Genomic DNA, 14,742 nt, shown 5'->3' on the forward strand with positions numbered 1-14,742 from the left:
GGTAAAACTCTGAATCCCTTCACACTACCCGCACTGGTATTAGTTCCTGGATATGCTACTGGGCTGGAGGCCATAAGATTGACATTTGGCATTCGCTACATCCTGTGGTATGAAGTGGAATGAAATGGAAGGGATCCTCAAATGCAGTTTGGAATTGAATTTAAAACGTTTGATTCTCAGGTTACCTGCAAACTTTGACTATTAACACAAGGATAAATCACTTCAACACTTTGTGTGCTATTAATTAGGACTAAAAAAACCCCACAAAGAACCCTGGCTGACACGCTGTAGTGTTGATCCTGAGTTATGATGCGTTTCATACTCCACTGATCCACACTAAATCGAAATAGGGGTGGGCAATTATCCAAAAACAACATGGCCGCCCTTTCACACCTATACTGCTATTTCGTTGCATTCTTGTCCACTGGATTATTTTTTTCCCCCTATTTCTTCCTGCCTCCTTTTTTTCCCCTTAATGTTCTCTTTCTCTAGTCCACCTGGAATAGACTCCAGATGTGGAACTGAGAGAGGGATTGGCTGTGCAGCGATATGAAAAAGAGAGAGAGAGAGAAAGAGAGGAGAGGGGAGAGAATGTTGGAACGACATTAAAGTTTGTCTGGATGCCATTAAGTACAATTTGATGTAATGTGCAGTTTCGGGACGTGACATTTTTAAAAGGAAACTGCGCACCAGATGAGGAAGATTTGCGGGATCGCTGGGATGGGTGTGTCCTATAAGCAACCTCGGCGCTGACTTCCGCTCTAACAATGACCATGTTCCCCAAAGCAGATCCTTCTATCCTGTTGATGGCACTTGGATTTTGTACCAGCAGTTTGAAGTCTGACTTATTTTGTGTGTGTGTGTACACTAGTGCACTTCTATGCGGTTTGGGACGTAGCCATAACGTAGTGCAGCAACAACCTATTAGCTAGAATACAACTGCTCCATTGTATGAACCGGCCGTGCTCGCGTGTCTGAACGTGGCACCAAGAACACACACGTCAACCTCAATCAGGCCTCTGCGTTCGTCTCGTTCTCCTCCCGCACACCTTTTCACGTTTTCAAACCCTCCATTTTATCATTATTTTTTTTTCCACACGAGAGCTAAGGTTTCATACCTCCTCTGCTTCTCGTATGTATCAAAGGGGATCTTGTTTTAAAAATAAAAAAGCTGCGGGTTTTAAATAAAACAAGTCTGTGGACAAAGGTGGACTTTAAGAGGGAACAGGGGGTCAGTGTGATGCTATCAGCTCATAAATATCAAGTTTTTTCTGGCTCCACACGCACATGGAAAACTAAAATGGCTTCTGTTGAACGTTGGCGCCGAGCTAATGGTTTTTGACAGGATTCTGCTGCATGTCAGGCGAATACATAAAGGGGTTTTGTCCCGATTTCTGTGTCTTTTTTTAAACAAAAAAACGCCTCAGAGCTCAGAGCGGTTTAAAAGCAAGGCTAATACACACAATTGTTGCTGAGCTAGCAGTTTTCATTTCTGATGTCAGAAGAAGAAACAAAAGACTTTTGTTAGAAGTCCTCACCTTTTATGCTTTTGGCAGTCGACACCCGGATTCGGTGCGATTTGGGACGTTACCTCAGCTATATATAAAACCCAGGCTAATCAATGAAAGGATTTTGTAATGTGTAAAAAAATAGAAATGAATGTTTTGTCTTGATTGTGTTGTTTTTGTTTGTCTTTAGCAATTTTGCCCATAGGTGTTCAGTAGATCAGAGCTCTATAGCAGGCCATTCAAGATCTTCCTCTCCGAAGCATGTAAACCAGATCTTCAAGGAGCTCACTTTGTACACAGGAACAGGCAATTTGATTATAGCGCATCTAAAGACATCCTATACAATTGAGTGCCTACAGCTTTGTGGAAACAGTTTGGACACCTGACTTTTTTAGCCATGGTGGTCCTTTTCCAAACAGATTTGGAGACTAAATTGTGTAGGTTGTGGTGGAATAGTACTTTCCCTCTACTTACACCAAGAACTGCTCCAGCATGACAATGCACCTGTGCTCCTTAAAGATATTACTGATATACATTGGAGTTAAAAATCTTCTGCTATAGAGCTCTGACTTCAACCCAATTAAACACCTGTGTGATGAATTTAAAAGCTGACTGCCCTCCAGGTCCCCTCACTTTACCTAACTTACTACCCAAGTCAAGTCAAGTCAAGTCAGTCATTTTCTATAGCGCTTTTCACAACAGACATTGTCTCAAAGCACCTTTTTTCAGAAATCAACAGTCAAGGTGAATGGTGTGCATTTATCCCTGATGAGCAAGGAAAAACTCCCTTAGATGTTATGAGGAAGAAACCTTGAGAGGAACCAGACTCAAAAGGGGAACCCATCCTCATTTGGGTGACATCAAGAGTTTGATCATAAATCTTTTAACAATATAGAACACTGGAGAGTAAGAACCAAATGCACTAACTAACTAACACTTTACTAACACCCTTGAGGCTGAATGAGTACAAATGAGTACAAATCTCCACAAGCACACTCCAAAATCTGGTGGAACATCTTCCCAGGAGAGTGTAGGGGCCAGCAAATGGGGACTAAACGTGGAATAGAATGATCAAAAAGCCGTCAAGTTTATTTCTATAACACTTTTCACAACAGACATTGTCTCAAAGCAGCTTTACAGAATTTTAACAGTTAAGGTGAATGGTGTGTATTTATCTCTGATGAGCAGCCATGGCGACTGTGGCAAGGAACAACTCCATTAGATGTTATGAGGAAGAAACCTTAAGAGGAACCAGACTCAAAAATGGGGAACCAATCTTATGATCAGATATCTACAAACTTTTGTCTAAAAAGTGTATGTCCTTATGTCTTTCGAGAGTAATAAAATAATTGAATTCTGAATCCATGTGTTCGAGAGCGTGAGAAATAAACATGTGAGGAAGCTGCCTGTATCTGACTGTTCCTTATCAGTTTGTTACATTTATTCTATTTCCTCTTGTTCTCACACTCCATGTGCTTCGTACACGCTGGAGCCAAACGTTAATTCAGCATGGGATGGTTCAGTCGCACGCGAGGATACTGCAAGGTGCTGTGAGCGTCTAGCAGATGTCCAGCTGGGTCATAGTGCCTGGTTTTAGAGACGAGCGTTAGGGGAATATGTTGAACAGCAATATTCATGAATCTGAGAGCAGATTATTTGCACTACAGAATGCTGGGAAAAATCCCATCAGCATTACGGTAACGTCTTTCGAATGTTCTAAAGAGAGACCAGGACCCACATCCACACTGCAGTCTTAAGTCAGTGTAATCTTCTGGGATTATTCCTGTAAAACTGCAGGTGTCGTTCCAGATGTGATCGATGGAGAATTTTAAAATTCCGGTTTTGGAATTGTTTGGACACTGAATTTTTGTTTTAGTGTTTAATATTTTACTTCCAACAAACGCAAATGTTAAACCTGGAGTGATAATGCTGCAACTGACAAACATGGCAACCATCATCAGGCCTTTCTTTCTTTTTCATTTATTCTTTGTTATCATTGCCCCTGTTTTTTTTTTTTTTCATATATTCTTTTTATTTCTTTTTTTGCTTTTGCTTTTTTTTTAACTGCCTCTCTTTCTTTCTTTCTTTCTTTCTTTCTTTCTTTCTTTCTTTCTTTCTTTCTTTCTTTCTTTCTTTCTTTCTTTCTTTCTTTCTTTCTTTCTTTCTTTCTTTCTTTCTTTCTTTTTCATTTATTCTTTATCATTGCCCCTGTTTTTTTTTTTCTCATATATTCTTTTTATTTCTTTTTTTGCTTTTGCTTTTTTTAACTGCCTCTCTTTCTTTCTTTCTTTCTTTCTTTCTTTCTTTCTTTCTTTCTTTCTTTCTTTCTTTCTTTCTTTCTTTCTTTCTTTCTTTTTACTTTTATTGGTTTGCCTGCTTTTCTATTTTTTTCTGTCTGTTTTCTTCTTTATTTTTTTTCCCACCTTTGTGTTTTTTTCTTATTTTCTTTCTCACAATTTGTGAATGCTACTCTAAAGTCTATGTTTTTGTACCTTTAATAAGGAATCCCTTGTGGAGTGTAACATTCATTCAATTACGAAGTCATTTCAGTTGTGTGCAACAGCGTTTATATGAAAATTTATTAAATATAATTACAATAATAATATAGAAAATTTCATGAATATAATTACATGTAAGACACACACACACACACACACACACACACACACACACACACACACACACACACACACACACACACACACACTGACTGATCTAACCCTAAAGTTCAATAATCTTTGATCACTATTTACATGGAAAGAGTGTGATTGAGGACGCAGCCATTGCGTTGCACTGATTGAGAAAAGCTCGTGCCCCAGTGTCGCTCCAGTGCACTAGGACCCTGCGGCAGGTCGCGCGCGGAGCAAAAATTGTAAGGGGAAGGGGAAGGGGGGGACATGGAAAGGGGGCGCGCGCGCTCGCTCGCGCTCGGGGCAGTAAGTGTGCTGCGACAGGGTTGCGGAGGAAAAAGCGCTGCAGGGGGATTCAGGGGATATTCAGGGGAGTTGAGCACCGTTACTCAAGAGCTCCACGCTATACCGATTGCTCGGGCAGTGCGCGAGCGGAGGCTGCAGGGACGCTCACGCTGCACGCGGACTTACGGGACAGGATTTTTTTTTCTGAATCAACGGGAAAGAAAGAAAAGAAAGTAAAATGGGACGGAAAGTTTTCCCAGATCAGGATTCTTGTCTGGTTTTCAAAGTCTAGAGGATTTTTTTTTTACTCGGATTATAGAGGGAATAAACATTTTTTTTAGACTGGTGTTGGCAGATTTTTCAAGACGTTATGAGGATGCGTTGCACGCAAATGTTTTGGACCTGACGGATAAATCGCGTGCATTCGCCCGACTGACGCGCCGTGCATTTGCACGCGCGCGGGATACACAGCGATGGAGAGACGCGTCCGCTCACGCTGAGTTGTGCGCGCCTCAAACTTGCCCATGATAAAAGAGTAAGAAATAAGCGTTGTTTTTTCTCTCTCCCGGACCAGTGCAGCAGCGCTTTATTTCCCTGACCGGACTTTTGCTGTATTTAAAGGGCTCGCGCCGAGGACATGGGCTGACTGAAAAGTGTCATCGATATGATTTTGCTACGCGGCGGCGCGCGCGCCTCGTTCCGCGGGCGCTCGCCGCTGCTCGTGCTCGCGCTCGCGCTGCTCCTGCCCACGCTGCCGGGATTCGCGCGAGCGTGCCGCGAGCTTCTCTCCAGCGGCTGCAGCTGCACCGACGAGCGCGCCAAGGGCCACGCGGCGCAATCGGGCGCGCGCAAGCGAGTCAGCTGCGCCGGCAAGGAGCTGACGGAGACGCCGGAAGCGAACCTCATGCCCAACCGGACTATTTCATTGTGAGTAATTGTTTCAAACATGAGTAACTTGTCTAATTTTCTTCCAGAGTTTATCGTTCCGTGGTGAGGTTTTTTTGCAGGGAAGGAACGGTATTGCTCGTGAAATGACTTGTGCAGGAATAATCATAAAACCTTTGCCAACATTTGTGTGGAGTAAGAGGTATAATTCCTTACCAGTTGGATTGTGAGAGCAAATACTTACCTCTTATACTTAGTCACTGACAGCTATTATGGTAGTCATTTGTTAAAACCTTTCCAGATGTTTACAACCGTCACCATTACCAACACTTTTTTCACCACTATACCACAAAACCATCCCCAACAACTCTATAAGCACCACTGAGAATTCTAAAACTGCCAAAGATACCATCAGAACCATCCACATCATCGGCAACAACCAAAAACACCGACAGTGCCAACACTATAATCTTTAAACATCTCAAAGATTTCAATACCAACGACGAAATACTAACAATATCACAAAACTGTTATCTCTACAAACATTCTACAAAACAAAGGTACCAACGAAATCCATAACCACCACCACCAACAACTCTTTAATTACTCACAACTCAACATCCACTAAACATACCAATATCATAAAGTCTATAACTGTTACACACACCTAAAAACAACTGTATACCCACCAGAGATACCAACATTACCACCGGTCGTATCACATCTACAGAACAGAACCATACTGTATAACTTCCCAACAATACCAGCATCACCACCACCGACAAGAACTCAAAAATAACCAAGGATCCCAACAAAAAACTCATTAACTGAAGATACCACCAGTATCTACCAATATAACTGAGAACTTCATAACTGTCAAAGATAACAACAGTACCAGTATCACCACCCTCAACATCTAAACATCTAGCAAATATATCAGCATTTACCATCCATTCTACAATCACCAAAAATACCAATAATACGAGTTGGTGTCAAAAAGTTTTAAGAGTAGTTTTGTAAGATGCCAAAAGGTGGCAGCACAAAGCTGCACGCACAGTCAGAGGGAGCACCGTCCTTCATAAATCAGTGTGCTTAAAGACATCTTCCTGTTTCCATCGGGAGCTGTGCAACTTGCGCTAATCGGACCACGTGCGTTACCCTGTCACCGAGCTCTCCTTACACGTGAGGTTCTTGCCGGAAACAACATGATCTCACTTCCACACCTACCCTACTCACAAGGTTTGTCTCCTGTGGACTTCACCCTCCTACTGATCGCAGAAGATGCTTTAAAAAGTCTTCGAGGACACATTCCAGAAGTGGCGCTGTGTTGCTGTGCCAGGGGACTATTTTGAAGGTGAAAGTGTGTAAACATTAAGTTAAGTACTTTCTTGTAAATGGAACTGGTCCCAAAACCTTGCTACCACCTTGCATTACCAACACAATGATCTAACTGTCAAAGTTTCCATCAATACCATCACCACCGTAACAGCTATACATCAAATAAATATACCAACAACCATTATCATCAACACCAACCTTTTTACAACCACCAAAGGTACCAACAAACTCCATAACCACCAAAAAGACCTTCACCAACACCTCACAACTTCCAATGATCCACAACCTCTTTGAGATGATGTTTAAATTTCTAGTTTGAGTGTCACCAAAACAATTTGGAAGACCCTAACATCCAAACTATCTCCTGAACGTGCCTTGCTTCCATTATTTGCTGAATTTCAGAAGATCTACCTAGTAGGCCGTGTCCTTGTCTGAAACCGGAGCAACTGGATTTTATGGCTTGGATTATAGCCTGTGGACATGTGTTGAACAGCATGTCAACACAATACCATACTTCTTTCTTGTTGAAGGATTTTTAGCCCCTGTCCTGTCGTCCCCTCAATGAAACACGATACAGAACGGGGCTTTCAGGTTGGGTTTTGATCGCTGACCTTGTTTCAGACTGCAAATCGCAGTGGAGAATGAAAGCTCTGTCATTTTCCATCTTTGCGGAGAGAAAGGAAATGTGCCCTTGGTCAGCACCCCTCCCACACCCTAACACTCCACCCCTTCACACACACATCCACACACACACACACACACACACACCCACACACACACACCCCCCCTCATTCAGTCTTCAGCTGACTTGGCTATATTGAAGGGGGCTAAACAGAAACACATTTATGCTCTTCTCTCTTTTTCTCCTCTCTCTCTCACTCTCCCTCTCTCTTTATTTTAATGGCTGCCTGGTTGCTTCCTTTCCCATTGCTATGATGCTTGCATTCTGTTTTCAACATGCCCTATCTCCAGTGCCCCCTTTTCAGGAAGGAAGACTGACCAGAAGCACTGGCCTGATATGTGATTTCTTTTGTTTCACTCTTCGGTAAATACATGTATTTATGGGTTAGACTGAAAACTCGGACCATTTCTCTGTTTACACATTATCATTAATGGGCAAAGCATGCACTTCCATCCAATTCTAGCCCGGGAGGAAGGAAGCCTTTGCGGAAGTCAAAATGATTTTATTTGTGTTAGATTTTAGATGTTTGCACATTTTCCTGACGTTCAGCCCTTTTTTTTTCTTTTGTTGCTTCAGCATTACACCGAAACACTTCCCTTTTGGTCGTGAAAAACCGCATCTCCGCGAAACGTATGCATTAAAACATTAATTTGTTCATGTGTTAGACATTAACACCTTATGCCCCAGTGCAGTCCTCCTCCGTCCTTCCCACAATAGCTCAGCGCTCTCATTCTAAGCGGGAACGCCACTCGCTTGCACATGAGTGTCGTAAAAAGGAAAATATTAGAAAAATTGCAAAAAAACAGCCAAGGCAAAGAGAGAAGCCAATAGATTGGTTCCCCGGAGAAGCAGGGTTGAGGGCAGCACGTTTATGAAGCGTAGTGGTTCTGCTTAATAACCATTCACATCTGCTCAGCACATTGGGCCGCCGAAACCCGTAGAGGAAGTGGATTGGAAATTAAGGAAAAGGGGGGACCCGAGCAAGGCCAGGTGGCGTATGATGGAAGGAGCTCGGAGGCGACATTGATGCAGGCAGCCAAACCCCTTAATGCCAATTATTTGTTTTTTGAGCATGTGCAATGCACACTGTGACACATTTATGGGACTTGCGTGGGTTAGAGGTAAACACTTCCATCCTGCTAAAGCTCCCCACTGAGAGAAAGGAGAACAGTTACCGAAATCGCCATATATCATGCCACCTATTGCTTTGGACATTAGAATAGAGTCAAACGGAAACAGAGCTTAAGATAATGAGTGGTGCATCTAACATGTCAAGAGAAGGGTTTTTTCACACTCTCATCTTTCTAGATTTAGTAACGCGCCCGAGGTTCTGCTCCAGATGTGGAATGCTTGGCGTGATGTTGATGTTTCTGTTTTTCTGACATTCCTCAGGCGTTTCTAGACACCATCCCAGGTGCAGCTTCGGATACATAATTTCTCTAACTCCCCCCCCCCCCCCTTTTTTTTTTTTCTACTCCATGCTGTGTTCTCTCTTGTCAGCTGGACAGGAATGTCAGTGGATGAGGTCACGGTACTGGGGCAATTGGCAGTTGGACTTGTGAGCGATGCAGACAATGGCGTAACACACTCATTTAGCAGTGGAGGTCAATCACCAGTCTGGCATCAATTTGTTTTAGTCAAGAGGTAGATTATAACAGTGTAAACTGAATGTAGGTGTAGATATTTGCCACATGTTTTCATTTAATAACTGTAACAATACTGTTACAAGAGTTAATACAGTCACATATTCTACTCTTAGATAGATGGGTTCTCATTTGGAACCTAACCAACAGCAAGTTATTAGCAGATTAGCTTCAAATTTGTGGGAATCCGCAGCGGGACCGAATGTTCAGGAACGTTAGGAATAACATTTTAAACTATGTATTTGGTCCAATACTGTAAACTATTACGTTTATAAAGTGACAATGAATTTACTAAGGTATCGTAGGGGCTGCGGGGGTGTGTCCAAAAGTTGATGGCTTTTCGGAACTCTTAGAACGTAACCCCTGCAAGTTCCAGGGGACCACTGTATATATACATAAATGTGAAATATTAGGCAGGATGTACAGTAAGATATATAAATACACATAAATAAAGTAGTAGAGAATGAGGGGTATAAAAATGACAGTATGTACATTGTATGTATAATTGTACAGGAGTTATATACAGTGTTTATACAGTTACCTAACGGTGTAGTGCAGAGTTCAGTAGAGTGATTGTGGATGGAAAAAAAGCTGACCCTGAACCTGCTGCATGGTGTGTATCTTCCTGTATCTTCTTTGATCCTTTGATTGAAGGAGGTTAAACAGTTTTTGACTGGGATGTGAAGAGTCTTTAACGATGTTGTGGGCTCTTCACAGACATCTGCTGTGGTGTTTAATAGCAGGTAGTTGGGTGCCCATGATGCGTTGGGCGATTTTGACCACCCTTTGCAGGGCTTTGCGTTCACACATAGTGGAGCCTCCGTACCATAAAGTGATAAAGTTGGTCAGGATGCTCTTAATGATGCAGTGGTAAAAACTTATTAGAATCCCTGGGGACAGACGAGCTTTCTTAAGACTTCTCAAGAGAACAGGTGTTGTTGTGCCTTCCTAACCAGATCTGAAGTGTTCTGGTGCCAGGACAGATCCTTTGAGATTTGAACTCCCAAGAACTTAAAGCTGGAGACTCTCTCTACCTCAGTCCCATTGATATAGACTGGGAAGTGTCTCCTGCTGTTCTAAAATGAGCTCTTTAGTCTTCGTTTTGTTGTGGGTCAGGTTGTTGGTGGCACACCACGCTGTCAGGCTTCGGATCTCCTCCCTGTAGGCTGATTTGTCATGGTGAAGTTACGCAGAGGAGCACAGTCATGGGTAAACATGGAGTAAAGTAGTGGGCTCAGAACACAGCCCTGTGGGATGCTGGTGTTCAGAATGAGGGTTGAGGATACCTGTTTGCCCAACATTACAGACTGATGTCTGTTGGTGAGAAAGTCCAGAATCTATCTGCAAGTGGAGGTGCAGATACCCAGGTTACTGAGCTTAGTGATCAGTACTGTGGGAGGGACTGTATTGAATGCAGATGTATTAAACGCAATGAACAGCATTCTGATGGAGGTGTTGGTTTTATCCAGGTGGGTGAGGGCTCAATGAAGAGCCATGGAGACTGCATCCTCTGTCGACCTGTTCTGCAGGTGAATGCTTAGGCACTGGTATGATGGTTGTAGTCTCCAGGCATGTAGGAACCGTGGCTTGGGCTAGTGACGGGTTAAAAATGTCAGTGAAGACTTGTGCCAGTTGTCCAGCAAATGCTCTGAGAACACGTATGCTATCCAGACCAGCTGCCTTGCATGTATCCACTCTGCTGAAATGCTGAATAGACCTCTGTTGTTCAGAGTAAAAGTGAACTGTGAGCAGTAGTAGAGTCAGCGGCTGAGGTAAAATGTCCTATTCCTTGATCGAAGCGAGCAAAAAAACGATTAAGTCCGTTCGTTCGTCCTCTGCGTTGTCAGATTTAAAAGCAGCATCTCTTGCTTTTAACAGGAGACAGACCTCAGAGTTCATTCACGACTTCTGATTAGGAAAGCTTTACACGTCTTTGACGGTAGTAACATTGTCAATGCATGTGTTGATATGGTCCAAAACAGATGACTCGAGGCAAATTACTAACGCCACATGCAGTGACACGTGAGACTGCATGGAGAGCACTATATTATATTTATTCATTGTAATTTATAGTTGATTATTGATATAATTACATTAATAATAGAACGAATATATGAATATTTATTTTATTTCGCACATTTTTTATGATTCATGATTAATGATTAAGTTCAGTATAATTTCACATAAAGTGTTTGTTTTTGTTATTCAGTATCCAATTAAAAAACTGTTAGTTAATGAATCGGTTATCAGCAAGTACGATCCAACACCATGCAGTAGTGACTATACAGTTTTTTGTTGTTATACTCTAAAATCTATCAAATCAGTTTGTTAGATAAAGTTAAATGAATAATTAGTGAAACGAAGTGTAAATAGGAGATATATTACTGGTAGCAGGATGCTAGCAGGCATATTGTCTTAGCATCTGTACGTCTAAAGAGATCCAAGCTAGCTAGCTAGCCTCATGTAACACATACGGTATCTATGTACATCGATCCAAAATTTGATTTCTGTTTTCATCCTGCATTTGGGATACGTCCATAAAAATTATTCGGCTCTTCCTTCACACATCGTGCACACAGAAGCGGGTCAACAAGCGACCGGTTAATGTAGCACTGTCCTGAATGTTTCTGCATATTTAACTCAGAGTCGATTGAGGTTAAGTGCTTCCACATGGACTGTGTTATAGTATCGAAATTTCTTTTTTCAACACAGGAGGATCGGAGCTGTGAGATCTGGGGTCAGTAGTTTAGGCCTGAGGGTTATCTCTCTGAGCAGCTGTAGGTCACCAAGCCAACATCTGGCATTCCTCATGTGATAAAAGTTAGATAGCACCAAGATCAAGCTCTGAGTAAAGATTAGGCGAAAGACTCGCGCGACTTATGGGACTGGCCTATAAATGAATGAATGGAGTGGTATATAGCGTATCACATTCTTCTTGCATTTAAACTCTTTCCTCATAGTTTCTGAGTCATGTTGAGACTCAGTCCTCCTGGTTGACAAGTAAACTCAATATGAAAATAAATAGATAGTTCAAAATTGTTTACTTTGATAGAAATGATAATAAAGGCAAACTATTGCACACAGTGTAAGTTTATTCAGCAGGTTGATGAGAATCTCGATATCTGGGAGTAGTTATTACTAGCAAGTTTCTTGTTTTATTTCCTCTTATAGATATGTAGAAACTGCTACCATCAAATGTGGGCATGGTCCATACATGTTTTTCATTTCTGCCCATTAATCTGAACAATTTGCTGTTTAGCTTCTACACATCACTGTGTATTCAAAATTGATTTTATTATTATATAAAGGTCCAGGAAAAGGTGATATCATACAAAAAGTTTTATTACAACTTTGGATCAGCGTTAATTAATTAATTTTTTATTTGAGCTGATCTACTGACATAAATGATTCTATAAAGGTGTAATAAAAATGCATAGCACAAACAAACAGCAAATCATCTCATCTTCAAACAAATTCTGCATTATACAATAAAACTCGTCACTTGGTTAGGTTTTTCCGCCATGGAAAAGTCTTCAGGGAAGATGATTGAGTACTTTTCTCTTTCTCAATTGACACGACAAACAGTGAAAACGTGATAACTTGTTTCTCTTAGTTGTTCCTCAACATTAAACGTAACTCAAAATGAATGGATGCTACACAAAACAATACACAGTGTGCTATTGGAAAAGAAGCAACTTCCAACACCAAACATTTACATTAATATTGTTTGTAAATGGTAACAAATCACTTTTTGTGTATCGCTACGAACGTATATAAGTTTAATGAATTCATGTAACTATAAATGAAGCAAACTGGTGGTTGCTAGCGTGTGGGTAAGAAGGGGTTAACCTGTCCTACCACATACTCTTCCACCCCCATTTTCTTTCTTATTCCTTTAGATCCTTCCGATTGACTGTAATGAGCTCCTTTACTTGGATTCAGGTTGTAGTTTGTGGTTTTCAAGAGACGAAGCTCCAAAACACAGAGGGCCTCGCATCCACACCTCTGGCTGAATTTTCGACTGAGTGTGTGTGTGTGTGTGTGTGTGTGTGTGTGTGTGTGTGTGTTTGTGTGTTTTTATGTGTCTGGAGTTTTAGCTTTCACAGCAGCCCAAGTTTTCCATCACAGCTCCAACTTCCAATAAACACCAAACCTGCATACGCAAGTCGTTTGGCATCATTGGCACACACACACACGCACAAAAAGAAGACTAGTTTCAGTCATTTTGTCCTTCACGCGCACTCTCACTCGCTTTCTGTTCTCCTGCTCTAGCCCACCTCCCTCCTTCCTCCTGAGTTCAGCCATACACAGTGAGGCTGAATATAAATATTTAGCCGTGCTGGTAGGAAACTGCCATGCCCAAACCTCTTCCAGATGTGGATTGGAGGGCCTCTGTGTTTAGAGCTAATTACGCGCGCCTGCATCGGGACTGGCAAGAGGGAGGGAGGGATGGAGGGGTGGGGGTGGGGGGAGTGCTTTGGACAGGCAAGGGGAAGCAGCAGACAAGAAGATAAATTGCGAAGGAGTGAGAAAACATGTAACAGATAATAAAGTGCGTGTCTGTGTGGGACCCGAAACGCCAAATTTACTTTTGACCCCTGGGACGCCTTTATATAACAGTTTAGAGGCGAGCATACGGGTCTAACGTTAGCATTCGGCATTTTGCACTTCGTTACAGCTACATTCCAACTTTTCGCCGCATGCTGTTGTAGACAGTGGACTTTTCTTGCTCATCATTTTGTTCACCATAAATTCCAGTAAGGATCCTGAGAGCTGCACTCAAAATACAATGCCTACTAATCCTAACATCTGTATCACAAACTCTCAGCTGGATGGTAAAGAGAGAAACCTGTCAGTACATTTTAATATAGTCTCATCGGTCCACATCTTACTAGCACATTTTGGATTCATCGTAAAATACAGTTTTTCTTGCGTGCCAACTTACTGTGACCGGCCCCAAATCATTCATTCGGTTATCGTAGAAAAATGACACTCAAAAGTAAGAACACAATTCGCGTTTCCGGTGTCTCTGCATCTTCGTTAAAATGCGTCTACAATAAAATACGTTAAAAGGTTGTCGAGTGTGGAAATAAGATATGATATAATCCCATCCTTGGATATCATCCTCATATAATATGATATAATCCCATTCTTGGTATTTATTCCTTTATATTTTATTAAACCTTTCTTTTCAAGATGTATTGCTTCGAACAAGCTGTTAGCCAGATAAAATCATCTTATTGAAATATTATTCAAGAATGAGCACACAAACATACCCCCCAACACACACACACACACACACACACACAGTAGTGGCCTTGGCAGTGGGCACTGGGTGTGTAAAGAATGTGTGTGTGTGAATTCGTACTCCCTCAGACAGCTGCTGCATGCAACAAATGGCTGTTTGTGTGTGTAGGTGTGTGTGTGCACGGATAAGCGTGTGTGCGAGTGTGTGTGTGCACGTGTGTGTATGTGTGTCAGTTGGTCACACAGATTCACAAGATTCTGTTTGTGTCCATGAGTACAGTCAGTACAGTTAGAGTGTGAAACAAATGTGTGTGTGTGTGTGTGTGTGTGTGTGTGTGTGTGTGTGTGTGTTGTGTTTGTGTGTTTTGAAAAACCTTCCTGACAGATATCCTGGGAATTGTGTGGAAGGGCGTCCTCGGAGAGCTGCCGTTCCCGGAGATGGTCCGTTTACTCTTGTGGGAAAAAGCATGTTTTGTGTGTCTGTGTGTGTGTGTGTGTGTGTGTGTGTGTGTGTTGTGGGTGTG

General features: G+C 42.0%; 1 protein-coding gene across 1 annotated transcript in view; it reads left to right on the forward strand.

Moving 5' to 3' along the window:
* Positions 1-4,407: 4,407 nt before the first annotated feature.
* adgra2 (adhesion G protein-coupled receptor A2) overlaps positions 4,408-14,742 on the forward strand; it is a 60,671-nt gene continuing 50,336 nt past the window's right edge. Inside the window, exon 1 of the mRNA XM_083554007.1 lies at positions 4,408-5,350. Within this exon, the coding sequence (XP_083410133.1) occupies positions 5,088-5,350 (263 nt within the window). The 5' untranslated portion in view covers positions 4,408-5,087. The remainder of the gene's footprint in view (positions 5,351-14,742) is intronic.

Source organism: Silurus aristotelis (genome assembly GCF_946808225.1).
Source record: "Silurus aristotelis genome assembly, chromosome: 11".
In the NCBI taxonomy this organism is placed as follows: Eukaryota; Metazoa; Chordata; class Actinopteri; order Siluriformes; family Siluridae; genus Silurus; species Silurus aristotelis.